Source organism: Anomalospiza imberbis, chromosome 1 (assembly GCF_031753505.1).
Source record: "Anomalospiza imberbis isolate Cuckoo-Finch-1a 21T00152 chromosome 1, ASM3175350v1, whole genome shotgun sequence".
NCBI classification, from domain to species: Eukaryota; Metazoa; Chordata; class Aves; order Passeriformes; family Viduidae; genus Anomalospiza; species Anomalospiza imberbis.
The window spans coordinates 132,871,959-132,895,441 of NC_089681.1; the positions used below are offsets into that span (position 1 = coordinate 132,871,959).

Genomic DNA, 23,483 nt, shown 5'->3' on the forward strand with positions numbered 1-23,483 from the left:
AATCCTTGCTGGCATGGTAGAGCTTCTGAAGAGGCAAGAAAATTACACAAAATTCGTGTAATACAATAAACCACAGCAATTTAGGAAAAAAAAAAGAACCTATTGCTGAATTTTTAATACTGTTCCTGACAAAGAGCTATTTAGGAGCAGGTGCCATTTTTTACTAACTGCTGTTGCTAGAGAGCTGCTTAAATATTCAGATGGTAAAATTTGAAGATATCACCTTCCAATAGCATCAAAACACTGTCCTGTAGATATTTGAGCAAGAACATTTTTCTGTAACAGAATCTGTGGGAAAGTTTACCTAGTCCACTATCAGTCCTGCTTTGATTGCTCCTCATTACATTTATTCAAAGACCTAGCTCAAAGAAAAGTGTTTTACCTACAGTGCAGGTTTTGTGTAGTGTTCTTCTTTTCAGAAGATAGCTATACTAGTGCAGATCTTTTTTCCTCTCTCTGTATTATTATATTTCAGCTTGCCTTTAATTGCTTTGAGTTTCCAGAGGCAACATGTTCTAAATGGAAGCAATCACAATTTAGCTGGTTGTGAGCTCAAAGTAATAAAGCATTGCCAGCAGCTCTAATTCAGTTGAGGTTTTTATGTTTTTAAGTAGTCAATCCATATTAGCCATGACAGTTCCTAGATATCCAAGAATATTTCTGAACATTTAAGCAAGGTGTTGTCAAGGTAGTGCTAGGTCAAGCTAGGACTACTGCAGAAGTAGCCTTCAGCTGATGCTAATGCCAAGGGAGCTATCAGTGGCACTGGATCTAGTTCAGAATTAGGTGCTAAATGAGATATATTTGTGCCACTTTTCAAGGTTCATATCTTTCTGCTGATAAATTTGTGTGAAGATCTTATTTTACATTCTAGGGACCAAAGAATTTAATTGTTAATTAGTTGTAACTGTCTTCTTTAAGTTTGCAAATAACAGCTTGGTTTTAAAAAACCCACAGAACTTTATTTCTATGATGTCTTAATTTTTTCAAAATATAAGTTACAAAACATTTCTATTCCTAGTTTCAGATGGAACAAAGATTCCAAAGTATTGAATCAGATTTTATGTTCATTAATGTCTTTCTCATAGTATTTTCTAATTGAGCTGAAATAGGAGGCATTACAGAAATTCTAAAAATTATTGCTACACATAATTTAAAACCTAGCATTAACCCAAAGATGCCTAATAACCAAACTTTATTCTGCTTATAAAAATAAGAATACTATATTTTGCTCCTCATTCATTACTAGAGAAATAATCCAGGTGGAAAATTTGGTGTAATTTAGTTAAATAGCACTTCTACATATTGGAGCAGATTCTCGAGAAACAATTAAATAGTAAATATACTTTGTTATGCCTTCCAGAGATCACCCAAGTGAAATATTTGTGCTTGTGGAGATCTACTGGAAGAGGGTAAATCTCAGTACAAAGTCAGCACTGAATGATGCTCCAGCTCTTTGATACAGTCAAGTTACCTGCTAGGCCCTATTTAGCTGCAACTCTTTGGGAACTTAGACCTCTAAATTGTACTGCTTTAACTAATCGCTAAAGTAATTTTGGTTTATTCAAAAATAATAGTATTGACACTTTAAAATGAATATTTGAGATGAATTTTGGGTATAAAGATGAATGCAAATTTCATGTGGCACCTGAGGCTCTAGAGTATTTGAGAACAGTATTTATTTTTTCACCATCAGTAATGCTTATCACCAGTTCTGTATTAATATTGCTTACTGAAATAATTAATTTGAATAAAATTAGTCTGGATGTGCCTCTGTGTCTATTCTTCTATTTCACCTTTCCTTATCATTCTCTCTTTTACATTACTGCTTTTAGTCTATGTTTGCTGCATAGTTTATTTCCTGTAGCTGGTCACACTATCTGAAGTATTTTCTTTCTTTTCTTCTGTTTTGTGAACCAATTTTTATCAACTTTGATAATTTTATTTTAAAATCATTCTTACTTCTGAGCTATTTTTTATATATTCCCTTCTTTATAAAATATTTTTTCAAAAAGTGTCTCTTTACCTATAAACTTAGCATCTGAGAAAGGATTGTCATTTTTTCAAATTTCCCACCACATCCCCCTGCAGCTTTCCTTTCACCTGGAAGATTTGTCTCCAGCAGAACATACTATTATGTAAGGATACATTGGAGATAAAAGGGCAATTCAAACAGTGCAAAACATTCAGCACAGACAGGACATGGCATCTCTAACACTGTGTCATCTGACTGTGGTGGAATTGTGAATGTAGGAAGTGCTATTTCCCAGATGCGATGGGTTGGGGCTTTTTTCTGATGCTGTCATAGTTCTTGACTTCACCACATAGGTTACCAACAAAAGGGTCAGATTTGCCTCTTAGGATCTGAAATACATTAAAATTTTCAGTGATTGTTGGCAGCTTTCACTTATGTGAAACATTTGCTTTGAAATATCATAATACTTCCGAGTCTCCCAATTGCTCTGTAGCAAAGCACAGACTAAACCTTCTGTAAAGGTTGTATGTAATCCTTATACTGAGCAAGATTTCACTTGCTGTGAAAAAACAAATAGAAGAAACAAATCAGAATCTGTGAGTTATAAGACAGGTTTAGCTTTACATTCAAGCCCAAGGGTATTTTTAAAAATGTGTACAAAGGTGCCCCAGTACCCTAAAACCTAACCTCCAAGATTTGTATTTTCAATTTATTTAAACTACCATAAGACAGTCGTGAGATATAGCCACATTCATCCCTTTAGATCACCTTTTCTTAATTTTCTATAAATAATATTGCAAAAACTGTGTGACAAAGGAAATTATATTCAATCAAATTTAAGATACATATACTCAAATTTCTGGTCAGACACAGTAAGAAAAAGTGCATTTAGAAATATAACCTGTCTCCAACAGTACTGGATGTCAGGGAAAGAGTATAAGAAAAGGGCAACTATATGTACTGTTTTACCCCAATACATTTCCCATTGGCAGCCATTTGTAATTCAGTCTTCCTGAGCCTGAAGCCACAGAGCCATATGTAGTCTCGGAATAATGATCCTCAAGTTTTTTCTTTACCTTTGAACTTATCTGTTCCCCTTTTAACATCAGAGAAATTTTTAATATTTAGAAATTAAATTATATGCTGCTGCTTATATGAATCTAGGCAGCTTATATTCACGAATAGAAAAGCTGTTTAGTACGTTCTCATTTAGACCTTGAAATGTATGAAACCTTTATTTCAACCTTGGTGATTCACTCTTTTGTGTGATGGGTAGGATTTTCTTAAGGCATCTCCATAAAACAGTTTCAAATCTCACAAGAGATGCATGCTATAGACCCAATCCTGAAGTTCCTTCAGAGTGAAATAATTTGCGTTGACTTCCAAAAAACAGCAGAATATATGCAATATCATAGCAAAAATTTGTGATAGGTGCAGGTTCAAGCATCAAGATGAGAAGGAAAGTGAACCAAAGGGCCAGAGCTATAGGCCATTCTCTTTGTTCAATGTGGTAGGAAATGAAAATTATAATTGGCATCTAATTTAAACTCTGTTTATGACTGCTTATAATTTGAACATCGCAGAATGAAGATAGAATCTAATACTTTTTCATTGAATTACTTAGTAAAAGTATAGTAACTCTGAAAATGATTTCCATATAGCTAGTTAGTGGAAAGAAAGAAAGTGGTAGAAGAAAAATCTATGTAGATAATCACCTGATAATGAGTCAAGGTTTTCAAAATCAGTATTAGTCTAAACTACTATAATTTTAGATATGTCGTATCTTGAAGGTATCTAATTTTCAGGAAAAAAAATGGGAGTAGCATTTCTTTGGAAGTGAATCCCCTTGTGATTTTAGATAAGAAACCACAGAGCAAAAGTATATATGTGTGGAAATACTAATGTCATAACATCTTGCCTTAGTTACAATTTGTTTCTCACAACATATATTCACAGAATGACAGAATATCCTGAGTAGGAAGTGTTCCACAAGGATTATCGAGTTCAATTCCTTGTGCTGCACACAGCCATCCCCAAGAGTGGGCACACCATGTGCCCAACAGCATTGTCCAAATGCTCCTTGAGCTCTGTAAGGCTGATGCTGTCACCACTGCCCTGGGGAGCTGTTCCTGTGTCAGTCACATATTGAGACTTTTTCATCCTGATTTTATCTCTGCTTCATGAAACACACTCTTTGAATCCTGATTGCTGATAAACCTCTGCTGCTTTTCCTGCCACAAATTTCCATTTGCTTAAAATCAGGGTCTGTGTGTTTATATGCAAAGACATAATCTTTAACCATATTCTTGCATACTATTTTTCTCAGAGCTCTCTTTTCTTTTTTCAACACAGAGATGAGAGATAATTGAATACTTTTGTTTCTCTGTGCACATTATTCAGATATATCTTTGACTACAGAATTTCTTATCTTGATGACAAGTTTTTCTAAACAGCATAGAGCTATGGTGTCCAAATATTTGAAAAGTATTTGATAACTACTTTCATACCTACTTCTCATTGCATAATGCTATCTACCTGAAAAATAAAAAGATTGGGTTTTAAAAACCTCTGTAATTTTTGAGTACTAGTTTGGAAATGTCCAAACCATTTTTGCTTTCAGACTCATAAAAAATCCTGAATTGAACAAAAAAGCCTCATGTTTATCCTGTGCAGACCCTAAACTGGCAGACTAGTGAAAAGCTGTCTTGAATTAGGACAATTTAAAGAGGAGATTCTAAAATGAGTTTCATCCCCTTAGTTTAACCAATCCCTTTCCACCAATAAGGAACAAACACTAGTAGATATAAGTGAAAAAATACCATTTACCTACAAGCGGAACAGCAAAAGGCAAAAAAGCTCCCGGTAAATAACCACTAGATACAAAATTACTAAATCTCAGGAACCCCACAGGAGCAAAGAGACACCCAAAATGCCAGAAATACCCTTCCCAAGATGGTTCCTGCATATCTTGAAAGACAGAGGGAAAATGGTGCCAGCTCTCTCCCCAAGATGGTGCTCCCCAGGTGGCCCATGGTATGGGAGGCAAAGGGAGAAATGGTGGTGCCCAAAAAAGAGCCCTCCTGGGAAGGTGGCAGCTTACAAAGCTGCCCTAGTGACAGATGAAGACCCAGCAGCGCATGTGGGGTCAGGTCTGCCGCCCGCCGCTTCCTCCTGCCGCCCACCGGCCTCTGCTGGTGCTGGTGCTCATGTCCTGACCCACTGCTGTATCCCCTCTGTGGTGCTGACACAGGGTGAGCCAGCCCCATGGGACCAGCTCAAGCTTCACTGCCTATGGAATTTGCAAGATTCACTCTAAAGATGGTTTCTAATTGCAAAATGTGGTTTTTCCAAGTTGCTATATTGGAAAGCCCCAAAACGCACCCAAAGCAGCCCTTTCGAAAGGGCAGCATCCACCTTCAGCAAACTCCGCCAGGCAAAGAAGGGAGACAGCTTGGGTGGCCTGGCCTTCTAAAGGGACCAGCGTGTCCCAGCTGCCCCACAATTCTGGTTCTGGATGTGCTGTGGTTTAAAGAGACAATAAGAGATCGATATGAAATACAATGACATTCTGGGTTACCATGACAGAAGCATAACAGGCGAGCCAGTCAAATTAAACAGCTCAGAAGTTAGCCATTTGCAGATAATTTCATATGCTCTCCAGCAGGTTTAGTAGATCCCATTTCACAACAAGAAAAGCATAAATAATATTTTTATCTAATTAAGAGACAGCAACCCAAAAGGTAGAGTGGGTGTTTGTTTGAGCTTTGTGCAAAATAGTAGCTGAATAGTGCAGAGAGAATCTTGTTGAGAAGCGAGCATGTGTATTTGTCCATGTGTCCTTGTGTGTGTCCATGTGTGTGAATCTGTGTGTCTGTGTGTGTGCAAGTGTGTCCATGTGTTCCCATGCATGAAGCAGCACAGAAAATTCTGCAGCAGAACAGGACCCATCTTAGACAATTTATGATCCTTCTCTGAAACTCCCAGAGGCCAAGTGCTGGAAATACTGGAAGAGTTAACTGCCTGAACTGCTAATACTACAGTGTTAGATCATGGGGGAAAACACTGTAGAGGAGACTTCTGATTTCTCCAAGTTGCAGAGCCAGGGGAATCACTGTTAGCTTATCTGCTCATGCTTGCAGTGAAGCAGAAATCTCTCTCATATGGAGTTTCTTTCTCAGGGAAAAAGAAAGAAGAAACTCATGTAGTTTCTTTCCTCAAGGGCAGGAGATGAATCATGAGAGAAGTTGTAGGGGGAGGCTGCTCACAGAAACAAAGCAGGGGAAGAGGAAAGCAGAATGAGTAGTAATAGAGGACTGGAGATATCAGGGAAATTAGTGAATAGGTTCTTTAGCCAATTAGCATTTCCCTGAAACTAATCACTGTATGCTTTAGATCTGTGCTGCTTGGCAGTTAGGGCATTTATGCATTTTTAAAGACTAAAAATTGTGATCCAAGGCGTAGTACCTTAGAGATCTTCCTCAGGCTGTTCTTGTACCTTCCAGTGCACAGACCTAGCCAGTGTCAAAAGTCAAATCTTTTTGTGGATTTCATAGAAAAGGAACTGTGAATAATTTTAGGATAAGATAATAGCACTGTATAAACTGGGATAATTATTGGCAATTCCTAAATGTAATTATGTTGTGTATGTTTAAATTAATAATTATACTATCTTTGTCCAAAACCTTCAGTGAATCTCTGCCTTCTTATAACTTGTCCAGAATACTGAAATCTTCTGAAGCAAGCTCATGCCTTTTGGGAAATTAAAATTCTTCGGATTTATTAATAGTGTATTAAAATAGTTTCATTAATATTGAATCTCCAAACCCCACCTGTTTACACCAGAAAACTTTCAAATCACACAGATGATATTTTTCCTTGCTAACTTCATTCATAAAAATCAACATATTTCCTTGGAGGGATGGAGAGAAATAATATTTGGAATGAAATGGTTTCATTATACTATCTTAAAGAACAGAAAATTCTCAGACTCTTCCTAATGTAAAACATACTCATCTCCTCAATAAGGGTAAGTCTTCAGCTCAGATTTATCTCAGAAATTATATCCACTTCATTTTGTCGAAGACTACAGTTTCATAGCTTCTCCATTTTGTGATTGCTCCTAATAAATAAACAAACCAACAAATCCATGACCTTAGCAGGTGTAGCTAGCAATTAGCAGGCTATTCTTAGCAGAAATATGGCAAATATAGCCATATTCCTGGCACAGGTAGTGTGTTCCAGCCAGAAGCAGTAGTTCTCTGAGTGAAGACTAAGTCATAGCTTGACTTTACTGGCAGTAAATCTGTTTTCCATTATGTTTGTATGTTAGCAAACTGTGATCATTTAAAATAAATTCTGTGCAGACATATAGAAATCTGAAGTCATTGGGCCATGTTCTGCTTGTTTTAATTCTGGCTTTGTCATGGGATCTCTAGGATCCTTCACAGCACCCTGCCCCATACCTCTGTCTTCTCATTAATGGAAGAGACTTGAAGATTCAATTGGCCAGACTCATTTTCCCCCTTTCTTTTTTTCTTTTTTTCTTCTTACAAGCTTGGAAATAAACAGCAGGAGCTTTATTGTAATGGGATAAAAACTCATGGAAAGATGTTAAAGTACTTGTATAGTTTTAGTCCAATTAATTTTTTAACAAGTTTGTTTCCTTGCAGCCCCCTTGAATGGGTTGATTTCTTGCCCTGATCTGATGTTTACGGAACTGAAATTGAGGACTGACATCTATTTCAAATTAATTAATGCACTGGATCGGCCCATAACTAATTTATACTCTTGTCTAATGAAATCTATTGGAGGGAGTTATTTTTGACCTCTTTTAGCTACAGTTAATAGGTCCACCGTTTTTATTACATTTACTAGGCAAATTACTTATGCAAATATATCTGACAGATTGTTGGTTTTCAAGGGTTTGATGCAAGGTCCATTAAAATCAATATGAGTTATCCCATTTACTTAAATGGGCTTTACAGCAAGCTCTGATACACCTGAGGTGGTGCTGCCTAACAGTAGATGTGCTAACTTTATTTCATGCTCCCTGGTGTTGACTGTAATGGCAATGTCCACTAGGTTTAACTAAAATTCACTGTTACAGGTGATATATAAATATAAATGGGGACCTACCCTGCACCAGAGATCTTTGTATTTGAAGAGGAAAAGCAGAAAATAGGAGGATAGCCTGGAGGTGTTGCTTCCTTCAAATTAAGCGTGTTTGTATGCTGCTTGCTGTGGTAATGACTGTGTAATACAAACATTTATTTTATATTAGCATTTGGGTAATAGCAGTTCTATGGTTTTCTGTGACTGAATCGTTGCGATTCATGAGCAAAATATTTGCAGTGCTGTGAAGCTTGCTTTACATTCAGGAAACAGGATCATATGGTCCATGGATGACAAAGACAGTAATACAGCAAAGCATAAGTGTACAGAAAATGTTCATCAAAGAACAGTAAGCCTTTAACAAATCCCTATCCCACAAATATATAATTGTGTCCTTGAAAATGAGCACTTGTTGACTTAACACTTTTCATATTGTAAAGGTTCTTTTCTCCAAAATCATCAGTTCACGAGCTCTATTTACTGTAAATATAGTTTGATGGTTAGCACATTGCAATAAAAACGTATTTAAAAGCACCTATTTGATCTGACAACAATGGAATACAGATATATCCAGCTGTATTTATTGCAGTTCACGGAACAGTACATACCAAATTTCATTTGCTTTAAACACTGCTCTGATTTTTATGGTTTTTTTTTTATATCTACCTCAGCTACTTAACTTCTCATAAAAGTGTGAAGGTGCATGTGAGATAGCACTTCTGGTGCATAGATTATAACTCAGCCAGCACAGCTGTGTAAGTAAGTTTCAAAAGACATAGGACCAAATTAAAATGTCAGGTTTTAGGACCTAATTAAAATGTCTTTTTTATGATATACAAGTAGATGTTATATGCACATTTTTAAACCCTTTCTTTAATTTTGGTTATTTGCCATATGCAAGGTAAAAATAAGTGCAAAATAAAATACTGAGTGCAAAGTAAAGTAAATAAGGACATGTATTCAGCTTTCTACTTGAAAAGTCATGATTTCTTTAGCTGTAATGTAGCATCAACAATTTACTGCTGTTTTTCATGCGGATCTAAATTCAGACTCATTGCTTGGCAGTGCAGAGGTTATTTTTGCTGAAATTGTTTTTGTTTAGTTTGCTTTTCATCTGTGTTCAAATACCGAATTCTTGAGGATTTTTAGTCGTGCTTTTCAGTGAGCATGCAGCCTGGATACAAAAAGCTAAAGCTTTTAAACTGTCTTCTTCAGAACTCATCATTTTCAGTAGATTTATCTCCAAGTCCTTAAACAGTTTCAAACAGATAATGCTTTTGAAAAAAGTAACCTGTACAATGTCTCCTGCACTCCTGAATGTGGTCTGAAAATGAGAGTCACGTGGCACTCTGGAGATGAGTGCTGCCTTGGGAACATCTTTTCTGCATTTGAGAAAAGGTGAGGGAAACATTTTCTTGGCATGCCAGTGTTACGCAATTGTTGAGTCGAACAATATTAAGTGACAGAACGGATGTGTGGGCCACAAACCGTCCAATTTGCATTGAAAAGACTTCACTTCAGATTCTGCTGTTTAAATAACTTGCATATATATGTACAAGATGAAAATATTAGGTTCATAGATATGCATAAGTTTAAAGTTAGTTTTTATTGCTAAATTGTGTGAGTGTGCTACTGTGTGAGTCAGCACATGGAGGGTGTTTCTGGTGAGTCTCTCATTAGTGCCAGATTGTTTTTCACTGCAAACCACATTGTAATGTTAACACCTTAATTTAATTCTTCACAGTGGCAAGAAAACCGAATGAATATTCCCATTTTTTAGAAGGAAACGTGTCCGTAGCAGATACTGCAATGATGAGCTTAAAATAAATAATTACATGGACAGTAGCTTTGAATACAAGTAATTAGTTTTGCATTACTGTTGCTTGAGATTTCAGTTGGAATTAGTTAATGATTTTCTACATTTGCATATTCTTAATTAGCTTTTTTGTTGTTGTTGTTAGTTTTGTAAAAATTAATGTTTTTATACATTTTCAAAAATTTTACCAGGCACATTTAATTTATAATTATGAAAAGCATTTATAAACTACTTTATGTAAAGAAAATAGATTGAGCTTGGGGGTAGAGTTTTGGCAGACCATGGCAATAACAATTTCTTATAGAAAGTCAACCACAGCACAATTTTTCTATTGTATCTGAAACCAAACATATGTGAACTAATTAACAAATCACATGAGTTAATAGGCAAGGGGTACTCCTATGAGCTTTGAAGTACATTCTCATCTCATGCACTGTTCTGATCTAAAAGGATTTTACTTGTTTCAAGGTATGACTTCGGATTTTTAATGTAGTGCAAATATAAAACAGACCTCAATAAGACCCCTGGTTAACCTTACACCTAACTCAACCTAGACACATCTTTGCTGCTCTTGGTGAATATTGCACACTCTAATATAATTGCTATGCAAGTCAGGAAGAACTTCATCCTAAAAATTATTTTCTAACAACCAGAGGGAATAATGATAGAAAATACTAATAGAAAATAATATTAATAGAAAAATAATCATCCCCATTCAAAAAGAGCATTCAAGCATTTCTCTAAATACTGCATTTGGCACAGGATTATTTACATGCATAAGCTCATTATATGATTGGGCTCATAAGGCTATACTGATTAGGGTTACAAAAGTCTGAAAATAATTTAGAACTCAAGGCCGGATTCATAACAAGCAACACATTCAAGAAATATTGAGTTTAAGAGGGGATTTTAGTTTATAGAACAAATTTGGGTAGAAGCATGTGAGTAAACATATCATGAACAGGAAATTAAACTGGGTCAGAAATGCTCACAAATGTATTAGAAATGCAATCTTTCCTGCAACATAAACAGGCAATCACAGCAAAGTCAAATATATTGTGTCTGTGTGGGTTTAATTTTCATAGTATCAGAACAAATACAGAAAAGCTAACACAGGACTATGCAAGGACAAAAGAATGTGGATAAGCAGAACTGACTGCAGCTTAAGTCATCCTCACTGCCTAAATGCCCCTTAGGCACTGTGAGGAAAGGGTCAGAAATAACAGAAAGAAAAAAAAGTACTTTCTAATATAATCATACTTTTTTTTTTTCCCAGATCAAGTGCAAACTAAAAATAAAAATATTTTTTTTTACTCCACTGTACAAGATTGGACAGCACCAGTTCTGTATCAATGGAGAGAGAAATATGTTTTCCCAATGACATTTCATCAGTATCTTGGCAGGATATTGGCCTTGTATATAGTTTCTGTATGACAAACCAAATTCAGTATTTTCATGGGCTACTATTATTATCTGGTAAAGTATAGGACCAAAGTAGAAAAAAAAGCAAAATCGAGAATACTTTTAATCAACAAAATCAATCCACTATGTGATCTGAATGTCTGTTATCAATGTCAGTGTCTATCAGCTACCTAAAACCAACTTCCATAAGGCTTTTAAAGTAGCATAAATAGATTTTTTTTAGGCTAACACATTTAGAAAACACATATGAAACCACAATCTTTTCAATCCTATATAAAAGTTCACGTCTTTGAGGTATGCATGGCGTAATTCGGAATACAAACAGGACAAAAGATCTCTAGGTTATTATTTTCACTGAGTCAATATCTATTTTTGTTATTTTATGTTTGCATTATATTCAGTGAATCAAATACTTTTTTCTAGTAGAAAGATTTAATTTAATTAGGGGCACGAAATATTATTAGGCATGTTCTATTGTATGAAGCTTTTCAGTTATGATTTTTTGATATAAAGTCAACTTGAAAATCAAAAATTTCTAATCTATAGAGGGTCTGTATTAAACAGAACTTTGAGCTCTTTCTTCTTATAGCTGCTTTACAAGCAACTGGATGGTAAAATAATGCTAATATTCTGTGCACCTGAATGTATTCACAGTTCATTTATTTGTACAGAAATCTATTGTTATTTATGATGGTGGTATCCTTGAAACTGATCATGTTTTAACAACGTCCTCACACTGTAAAACCCCAGCCTGGTATTGTAGAATACACATACTGATATGGCCAGTGGATTAAAAGTCATAAAATCATGCCAAAATCCATGTACTCCCTTACAGAGTGTCATGCCTTAATGCACCCGTAACACTGGACATCTAAGGCCAGAAAACAATGCTTGCACCGTTTCAAAAGACAAGATAAAACCTACCCATGACTTTTGTGCTTGTCTCCTTTGCCTCAGCCCAAGTAAACAGCAAAACTCCTCCTGTCTTTTACAGAGGAAGTGCCATTAATTTTTCTTACCTTGTCTCTAATGATCATGTTATATTTTTTACTCAGCTGCTGCAAATTGACCTAGAAAGATTAAAAGTATGGAGCTAAATTTTGGAGATTTTTCTCCTTTCCCTGCACATAAAAAGTACAGGAATCTATCACATTGCTTCCATGGAAGATCCTGATGCTATAAAGAAAACAACGCTAGCACAACCAGGTCCTTAGAAATTAGTTTTCACAAATAGATCTTATGCTTCTGGTGATAAAATTCAGTTGCAATGGTTTTTGTAGGGAAAAAAAAGACTTAGGTATCTGGGACAATTTATTTATATACATCATCACAAAAAACTTTCCCCAGTATTTTCTTCCAGCAATTGAAGTAAGCATGGAATATTTTATTTATTTATCTATTTATTTTATTCATTTATTTTTTTGCCAGCTGTCTGAATTAGCTATAGTTTGAAATTCTAAAAAGACATTTTTCTTTACTTGTATCCTGGAAACCTATCTAGTATTTTTAATTTAATTCTCTGTCACATCAAGCTAAGCTAAAGAGTCAGAGTGATAAAATCTAGATCAGTAATTTTTTTTTGTTGTTATTTTATAAAAATCTTTTTCTTAATATAGCTTAAAATTATAACTTGAGGGCTTTTATAAGGCTTTCCAGATCCTGGATGAAAGACAAGATTTATTAATATTTTGGTATTAACTCTTCTATGTGTACCTGGCAAAAGAAGTAATAGAATCAAAATAAATGCTGAACTTGAGATTTAGAAGCAAAATGCTGCAACAACAACACTGGAATTAATATGAGACAAAATGTTTTTACTACTGTGTTTTGCACTTAGGAGCTGTGTATTTATAAAAGCTGGTTTCCTTTTTTTAACAAAAGTTTGGTAACCAAAATCAGCTGCATTCCTGGCAGTTCCGATGTCTATCTCACAGGCAGTGAGAATGACTACTGAAAGAATAGAATCCCTAAACATTCCTTTTCTTCTTGTAGGATCAGCTGATCCCCACCCTCCAACTTGCAGCGGTGACAAGTTCCCGTGTGCATATGTGCAGCAGTGTTTGTCCCTCGCTGCGCGGTGCAACGGGGTCGAAGATTGCGTGGATGGTAGTGATGAGCTGAGCTGCCCCATGGAGATGCCCACCACCACGTCCCCGGGCTTCTGCAAGGAAGCAGAGTTCCTGTGTCCTTCCCAAGGCTGTGTCCCGTCCCTCCTGCTGTGCGATGGTGTGCCTGACTGCCGCCTCAGCGAAGATGAAGCTGGCTGCCGTAAGTTACTTCCACGGTGGTGGTTATGGCAATATTAACTTGCTTGCCTAAACCAGTGACGGTTTAGGAAAAAGAAAGAGCAACATAGTGAAATTTAGTGTAAAATTCACCATTTCCTTGTCAAATAAACCCCTATTTGTGTCACATATAATGCATTAATTGCAGAGATGCTTTACATTTCTAAATAATTTTGCTTATGCATTTTAATTTCCTGGTTATCATTTGGTAAATGCTTTAAAAAAATGCAATTGTGTTTCTGTTAATATTTTCAAGTATTTCCACATTTTTTCCTTGAATCAGTCAGCTGCATTTGCATTGCCACTGTAACCTCTGATCATGTTATGACAGAAAGATAGGCTTCTGCAGTTCTGTTATTCAGTAACATTTAAGGCTGTCCTGACCTTTCAAGGATTTTGAAATCAAGTATGTTCATGAAGTAGCAGCAATCTCCACCCCAAGCAAGGAAAAGGGCTCACAAACAAAACACAAGGTCACTAGGTTTTGAAATGTAACTGCAATGAGATGCCGTGGAGAAGCATCTGAAACAAATAGACACAAAATTGAGCGTCTGCCATTTAAAAACATTTCATTATTAGCAGATGAACTGAGGCCAAATGTTTCATTCCAGGAATTTCAAAATAATTAGCTACACAGGAAAAAAAAAAAAAAAAAGCTTTTACATATAAACACTTTTCCTCCTAAACCTGTCATGCTCTAAAACTTCTTTTAACATTTTTCTCATCCTTATCAGGATGAAAAAAAAAATTGGTAAAAAATATCAGTTTCCAGTGGAATAGATATTCATGTTCTTCAATATTTTCTATCAAATATAATAAATATAAAGGCAGGCTACTGCACATGCCATTTAATTTAGCAAAGTAGTCTACCAAACTGGCATGGATATGGCAGGCAATCTGTGTAAGTCTTTTGTTTTGAAGTGAACTCTGTGGTTTTGTTGGCAGAAGACGTGATTTTGGAGATAACTTAGATGTTAAATTCCACATGTCCTGAAGACATGTAGAAATTTTGCATGTTCCTTCCTTCAAATAAGCTTACCATGGTTGATCTTGATTTGACCTTGTTTCCTCCTCAATCTGTCCTCTGGTAAAGACGTTCATGCTATGTTCTATTACATGCACATCCAAACTCCACACCACAGAAACTGATGTGGAACCTCAAAATCTGAAAGCCAAAAGATTTCCATGATTTTGTGTATTACCCACACAACTGAGATATTGCTTTGTTTTGTTTATTTTTCTGCTTTAACTTCAAAACAAAACCCAGGGATTAAGAAGAAATTAAATCTTGGTCACTTCAAAATAAAAATATTCTCCATAGATATTTCACAGCTTTAGGGATCTCAGTCTGAAGGAAACTTAGTCATGTCTGTACTTCATTGTTACTCCAAAATTCGGTTCATAGTAAATGAACACGTAAGCATTGATAGTATAAGATAGAAATACAGAAGCAGTAATTCTTGTTTCTTCTCTGAAGAAGATAATTCAGAGAAGCAAAGCAAAGCAGAGAAGAAGGCAAGGCAAAAAGAAAATGATTTGTGCTAGTTTAGAATTAAATCAGTGGAGAGCTGATTACTGCCACAGCTGGTGCTGAGATCCAACTGCATATGCCATGAGAGCATAGCAGTTAATCTTTAGCTTCCTACTTATAACAGGTGAAAACCCATAGAAGTTTGTCAACTGGGGAAGGTCAGAGAGAAAACGTAAATATCTCAGAAATTTCATTCTTCTATTGAAATTTATGCATGATCTATAAAATTGATTGTTGTGCTAGTAACTTCCACCTATGTGTACTCTAATAATAGCACAGATTGAAAGTAGGGATTTATTTTTTTAGATTTTAGATAGATGTTTTTGTCCTTGGTGCAGATCAAATCTACCTGCTCATTTTAGAAACTTCAGTTTAGGAATTACTGACACTAGCCATTTTTTGTCCCAATGAAATTTTATTCATTTAAGTGCAAAATAAAACACTAACACTATTTAAGTGTAGAACAAAAATGTTCTGGGTTCTGAATTCAGGAATTCATCAGGGAAAGTTTTCTTTTGTGATAAAGACTAGTTGCCAAAATGTATCTTGCAGAGATTAAGGATAAAGCCCTAAAGGAAGCCAGGACAAAAAAACCCAACCAAACAAAAAAAATTGGTCAAGTCCCTATTAAAAACACAGTTTCTTCTACAGAAATGCTTTTCTTCACGACTTAGGGATTTATGCAGACAAAATATCCTGTAGAGTTCACATAGCGGTTAGGCTGTACAACATTATGCTAATACTTTTTTATACCTACTAATGTAGTGGATTTTATTACTTGTTGCATATAACAAAAAAATTCTGGAAGTGTTTTCCAGTTAAAGATATTCTACTTGGCTGGCTCTCTTCTTGCTGACCATTTTAGTGAAGGGTATATTACCTCACATATTTAGTTTTTTATTTGCCTGATTAAATACTAAGGGTGTAAAACAAACATATTAACACCAGTGGGATGTATACATTAGTTTTCCACAGACCAACATCCTTTTCCACCTGCATCCTCTGATTGAAGTGCTAAGAGCAATGAATAAAAAGTCATTTCGGAGTTTTCTGTAGTGCACCAAAATGTATCTCTTGTAGATTTCGTAAGTTTTAAATACCTGTGAAATATTAAAAAAATTATACTTTCAAAGTGGCTATGATATCATTATCCCTTCTACTGGTTTAATTTGCACCTGGAAAATTAAATATAGATGAAAATTGGATATTTTTATTTTCATATCTTTACTGTTTTAATGCCTCCATGTAGTCTTTATATTCTTTACCTCAGCACCAATAACTTGGTGTCATTGTCCTTAAATGCAAAATTTTCAACCGTTAGGTCCGTTGCTACGACTGTTCCCTCTGTAATGTGTTAAAATAATGTGTAAACAAATTGATTCCATCATTCTGAAACTAGCTGTTGAATGAGAGTTAATTATGTTTGCTGATATCTTTTTTATGGGTTTTCTTTGGGATTTTGCAGTATACACTCTCAACATTGTAAGTTAATATGCGCTCCTTCACAAATATTACATGGGAAAATTTGGTTTCTGTACCATCTGTGCTCTGTATTTGTTTACCTATTTAGCATCTCAGTAGTAAAGTTGCATGTCTTTGAAGATGAAAGCTTGAAGAGGTCACACAGATGCAAGTTTATATCCTACAGTATGAATCAAGTTTTCTGCTAATTTTCGAACAGTGAGAAAAAAATACAGCTGATAATAATGACCATGTTACTTTTCATTTCAGCCATTAAAGATTGTTCCAATGGTTCTTTGTTATGTGCTTCAACTAATCAATGTATACCACTCTCCCAGCGTTGTGATGGAATTGCAGACTGCATTGATTCCAGCCTTGATGAATCTGGCTGTTCAGGTACTTAGTTTTGCATAAAAATATCATTTGAAACACATAAAGTGTAGTTATTTCCTACTGAATGTTTTGGCAGTCCTCAAACTTGACTGAAATTCCTCTGCTAAAACTTTGTCAAATTATATTAGGCATGAATTTTCCTGATGAAAGTATAACACAGATTAAAGTGAGAAAAAGATGAAGAATAATATGCTTAAAATCCTAACATCTTCATAAGGGGTGTCTCTTACTGTATAAACACGCTGTTCAAAAAAAAAAAAAACCCAAAAAATCAGTCCTTTGTAGTATACTTTTAGGACTTCCCTTGATTTTCGGCTGTTGAGTTAACTCATATTGTTGAGTAAAAGGCTGGTGGTGTTTTGGCTTATTTGTGGTTTGTTTTTTGTTTTTTTTTTTTTTTTTCCCAAGTGTATTACAAATCCAGGTTGGAAAATCAATGAAATAGCGTTTTTTTAGCACAGTGCATTTGACACAATATTGATGTTTGATTTGCAGTAATTAAATGGTGGAGAAAGATAAGTACAAGACAATAATACACAGTCAATGTAAATTAGATTTTTATTAACAAAATCTAACAAATACATGGACAATGGTGACAATAATAATTAAATCTGGATTCAAAATGTCCCATTCAATGACAGAAAGGTACTGCAGGTCTTTCCCAAGACAGATATAAACTCTTGACCAGTTCTGTGCTGACAGTACTCTGCATTAGCTGAGAATTTGCATTAGCTGAGAATTTAACTCTCTATTTTTATATTTTTTATTACTTATGTGATAAAATTCACAACATACATGCATTGCAATTATATAATTAATTATAATATATTTATTGTCTGTTCGCAAACTAAAAGTTTTACAAACACTTATTGGTGGGAGGCATCCAAAAGTTTCTTTGGGAGTTAAATTGACCACAAGTATTGTGTTCACGATCTCTCATAGCATCATGAAATGGTTTGGGTTGGAAGGGACCTTAAAGATCACAAAGTTGCAACAGCCCTGACTTGGGCAGGGACACCTTCACATGCCTAGCTTGCTCATGTGAGAGAAGGAATCATACTTCCATATCAAAAAATACCACTCCTATAATGATGAGAGAATTCATACTTGGTAAATTGGATTTACAAAAAGTTATTTTAAATTAAAAAGAATTTATTCAGAAATTAATTCAATATAGGAGAATATAGAACATAAACTAGTAGACATGCATAACAGTAATTTACAAATTTTCCATTATCTTTCCAGAAAGACCTTTTAAGTAAGTAATGCACTTTTCAAAATTTAATCCTGAAACGGGAGGTGTCCACACTGAATAGCACTGTTATATGCTGCAATAAACAATTTCACTTTGCATATATCCAAAACTCTTTAGGTCTAATTGGTATATTACCAGTTATTTTCATACTAAAGAAGATTGAGGGGATTCTTTTTTGATTTTGAGTTTTTTCTTGCTAAAGCAATGTAAAACTAAGCTTCAGTAAAATGAAATGTGGTGATGTGGAAATCCAAGTTAAGGCACATCAAAAGGTTTAAAAGAATATCACTAAGTACTTAAACACCTTTTGTCTTTTAAAGCCTGATTTCCCTCATTCTTATAAGGATGTGATTCTAATTGTTAAAATTCTGAATATCTTTTATAAAAGGGTTGGTCACAAAGCAGTGTCTGTTCACCAGCCCTATAAAAATCCTATTAATAATTACGTAGACTTAGGTACTAATTGAATATTAGTTCAATTCTTTTGGGTCTTATTTTATATATTCCTGTTGTTTGAAAATCAAGTAAGTGGCAAAAATTCCATTTTTGGAGTCAGATGAAAATCTCATTCGAGAAAAATTTGAAGCCTGTTCAAGTGCAGCATCAGGATTTCAATAAGCTCAAGAGCACTCCATTGCTTGTAATATTCTTAGGACTTCACACTTGTATCAGCAAGTCCAGATCTAAAAAAAAGATGTTTTGGAAGTGCTAAGCACTTAAAAGGAGAGGTGTGAATATTTTTTCCATTTTGAATATCAGATAATGACAAATGTAATAAAAAAGGGGGGGAAATCACAATTTTTACCTTTATGTTTGCAGTTTGTCCTGAAGAATACTGCAAAAATGGAGGAGAATGCACCATCAAAGATAACATTCCATTATGCCAGTAAGTTTCATTGGCAATTGACTTGGGCTTGAGGTTGGAGAAAGCTGCTGTTTAACAGGTGGCTTGCTCCCCAGGGATTGAAATCATATTTGGTAGAAGTGTATTTTAAAAAGTCTCTGTATGTCTACACTATTTTTATTTACATTTAGTGAGTCAAACCACATTTTGAGAAGAATGTTATTTATCAGATAGAATTTTCTGTAACTTTTATCTTTTATTTCATGAGACAACCTGTTGGCCCGACACCCTAAGTTTTCTGTCTCATGTTTCACTGCAACATACACATGTTTCTGTGCCTTATTTGCAGCAGGTGTTTTATACCTCAAATGCGATTTTACAGCAGGCCACATATTCATCTTTATCTTCCTGTTAGGCATTTAGAAAAAGAAAAGTTTTTTTCCACTTATCCCCCCCCCACCCAAAAAAAAGGGGTTAAAAATATGCTTGCATTTTTTTCTGGAAACACTCTGGTAAAAAAAAATAATGTGTGCAATTCTGGTGTAGAATGTACGAGCCATTAGAAAGAGTCTCAGGATATCTGAAGCAGCTCATTTGCACAAGATATCACTGTTTCCCTTTGGGAAATGAGAGGAGAATTTCTAAGTTCAAAGAAAGTGATGCTATGTATTATCATGCTTTTGTCCTTCACATGGTTCAGTGGAGCTTGCCAGAGTTTGCCAAATTACTAAAGAAGTAACTGTTTTATCACAGTAGCTGTCTTAGTCAAGATTTGATGCTAAGGTTTGTCTCCTAGTTGGCAGGAGATTCACATTAATAAGCCTGCTTTGTCTTTCAAGACAGGTTTATCCTTGACTGGATGAAGAAATGCAATATATAACATAGAAAATATAGGGACATTCATACAGGGTATTTCAATTTGAGTCTCAGAAAAAAACTGTTAAATACCTGCAGATTTCACCAAAAATGTCCACTACAATAGAATAGAGAATAGTCTCTTGACAGAGAGTGGCAGGAATTTTGGAATTTCATCAAGATGGCTGCTTCAAAAGTTTTTGAACACACAAGGAGAGAAAGGGGACAAAAACCATAGAGAAAGACTGCAGAATGAAAAATCAGCAGAAAATAAAGGGATTTGCAATAGGAGGTTTGTAATTTGTAGATTAAATCATTGATTAACAATAAAATTTCTTGTAGGGACAAAGCTCTGGGGGAGTAATTGAGATTTTAAGTGTACAAGAGAATTATGAGAATTGAACATCTGTTCAGACTTGCAAAAGAAAGTAACCCAAACTAGCAAGTCTTTTTCATCCACAGAAATAAAAGACAGTTGGAATAAAAATAGTATATTAAACTAGTAAGTAGTATTGTTTGCCTCAGCATTCAGTAATAAACATATTTAATTCTGATGTAATGCACAGGCAATCTGAGCAAAGGCACAGAAACAAAAATTCCTTGGCTGGGGGGCTAACATAACTTCAAGAACTGTACAAGATTGTGTTGGGTCATCTCTACAGAAGAATGCAGAAGACCAGTGCATGTTGCAATAGGCTTTCTGAAAACTGCCTGTAGGGGAAGTGACTGGAGAACAGCAAATGGAGAAGAAAAGGGATGGCCAGATCAGCAGTCTGATATCAACCATTCAAGGCTTTGTAATATTTTTAAGGAATTACTTATATACATAGTATATAAGCACTTTTATTATTTTCTGAATGAAGATAAACTTCTGCATGACTTTTTGAAATTCCACGTCAAGACCATAAAAAGACAAAAAAAAAAAAAAAAAAACAACAAACAAAAAAAACCCCTAAAATAATTAAAAATGTAGAAGTATATCAGTTTTCAATACCCAAGGGAAAAAAAAAAAAAAAAACAAAAATCCAAAACCAAAAACAAACTCCCCAAAACCCCAAAACAACTGAACAAAAATAGAAATTATCATGAAAAATATGCTATTTTTTTACCTTTTAGTTCTCAGTTCTTGCTCTAAATTTCCTGAAAAATAAATGATAAATTTAGCTAGAAATATCTTCCTCCCTTGAGAGCAACTGTTCTTCTAGACTGCAGGATAGGTCAGAAAAAAGCGGAGTGTGTAAGAGTGCAGGAAGCCTTTTCCACAGCAAGGAGACTCCTGAAAAGAACAGAGTATAGATACTGCCCTGCCACAGAAGTGACAGACAGAGTCTTCCTAGATACCCAGAGGTAATTGTGTGGGGATCAAACTGCTCTTAAAAGTCCCTGGGTTTGACTAACACTACTCAGAGACACAGTGGAAAAGGAGAAAATTTGTTAACATATTCTTTTCTTACTATTTTATCTGGCAAAATGGATTCTGATCTTCCCCCAAGTGAAATGATTGTGCTGTAGTTTCTATAAAAACTGGAGTCTGGAGTTCAAGTCATTCTCAAACCTCCCTGAGAATATTGGTTTAACAAAAAATTAGAGTGGTCTGGTCTCAAAGCTTCATTTGTTCCATCATGTTTCTATAAATCTGAAATTGCTGCTGATTTTAGGTTAGTTTGAGGTACACTGATAGAAATGGATAGAGTTTGTGGAAAATATTTTTGCTGGTGATAACAGCTGCATTTTTCTGTAGGTTTAATGCAGTGGGGTTGAAGTAGTTGACTATATAGGCTTCCAGCAGTTTAACCTGCAAGCATGGGAACAGTGAATTTGCAGTAGCTGCTTAGGCAAAAGAAAGCACTAGCATTTGAACTATTTGAAGAGACTGAAAGCAGATAGTAGATTTTTATTCATTTAGTGCTTCTCCAGTTCCTTTGATGCTGTATGTTTTTACATGTGTGAACTAGCGTAGCTTAGATATATATATATATATAAAGTTAATACTTAGAGCATCATCCTTTCTATCAAGAGGATGTAACTAAGAGGGATCAGTAGCAGTGGGAGGTGAGTTCTGACATCCCTCTGTGAAGAGATGCCTGTAGAACTAGTGGAAATGAAAGCAGTGGCTACAAGTCTAGACAAAATTTCAGTATATGTTGGAGTGGGTAAGAAAGCTGATGTATCAGATTGATGTAATTTTTGTTCATGCTACTAAAAACAGCTTCTCTTGGCTAGTGCATAAAAACTGCAATAACATCAGTGAGATGCCCGGTGTTTGAGAATGGGACTGCTTAGTTCTGGTGGATGTTCTCAGTAAGAGTATGTGAGTAAATGCAGGGCAGTGGAGCTTGGGTAATGGTTATCTTCCTACTTGAACGAAACACAGCTTGATGGCTATCCTGCTCCTGCTTGGTATTTGAATTTTTGAGTTAGCTTTGAAAGTCATTTGCACTTGTTTCTGCTATTTGGTCAGGAGAGTAATTGGGGCGCATATTGAAGACATTTGTCTTGTACTTCCTATTTCATGGGTATTTTCTTTGTCTGCCAAACTAGATGGAGCTTTAATCTGAAATTCTATGGCCACTCTCATTTGACAAAATGTGACTCCTATTTGTCCTGACTGAGATCTCTTCTGTAGTCAATGAGCAGACAAGTGGCTGGTGCTGGCAATCAGCTACTGTGATTGCACCAGCAAATCACTATAATTTGAGCAATAATGACTAGAATTTTTGCAATTTCCATCCTCCAATTTCAAAATCATTACTTTGATTATATATATGCTTTCCCCAACTGCTTGTCCAGTATCTCTTTGTGTTTGTTTTAATTTTGCTTTAAAGTGAGACCACAGACTCCTGGAAACATAGGAGAGGAATATAGAGGAGAACAAGCAAGCTGGGAAAAGTGTGTTTCTAACACACTAAAGTGGAAGGGTAAGGCTTCAATGATTGTACTAATGTTGAAAGAAAAAAAAACACTGAGAACAGAAAAAAACCCAAATAAACAAACAAACAACAAACAGACAAACAAAAAAAACCACCCACCAAAACAGACTCTTCATACATGCTTTTCATTCCCATCTAACTGGACAAGAGCAATATTAAACATGCACATTCAAATGTACTAAACTTCACATATAATAAATATTAAATCATCATCGAATCATCAGATGGTTTGGGTTGGAAGGAACCTGTAAAGTTCATCTAATCCAACCGCCCTGCAATGCGTAATTTCATCTTCCAATTAGATCAGGTTGCTCAGGACCCCATCCAACCTGACAGCAATCTACCACATCTCTGGGCAATATATTTCAGCATTTCACAAAGTTAGTTGTAAAAATTTATTTCTTATATCTAGTCTGAATCTCCCCTTCTTCACTTTATAACCAGTATTCCTGGCCCTGTTTCTGCAGGCCCTACTAAAAATAGCATTGTTTAGGTTGGAAGGACATAATACAATGCTTGACTTTCCCTTTATTTTACACAAATATTTTCAACATAATATATCAAATTTCAGAGTAGTTAGACTGACTAGTACTAAAGAGCATATG

General features: G+C 35.3%; 1 protein-coding gene across 1 annotated transcript in view; it reads left to right on the top strand.

Moving 5' to 3' along the window:
• MALRD1 (MAM and LDL receptor class A domain containing 1) overlaps positions 1 to 23,483 on the top strand; it is a 236,655-nt gene that overhangs the window by 172,836 nt on the left and 40,336 nt on the right. Inside the window, exons 33-35 of the mRNA XM_068212566.1 lie at positions 13,317 to 13,592; positions 16,872 to 16,997; positions 19,069 to 19,135. Of these exons, the coding sequence (XP_068068667.1) occupies positions 13,317 to 13,592; positions 16,872 to 16,997; positions 19,069 to 19,135 (469 nt within the window). The remainder of the gene's footprint in view (positions 1 to 13,316; positions 13,593 to 16,871; positions 16,998 to 19,068; positions 19,136 to 23,483) is intronic.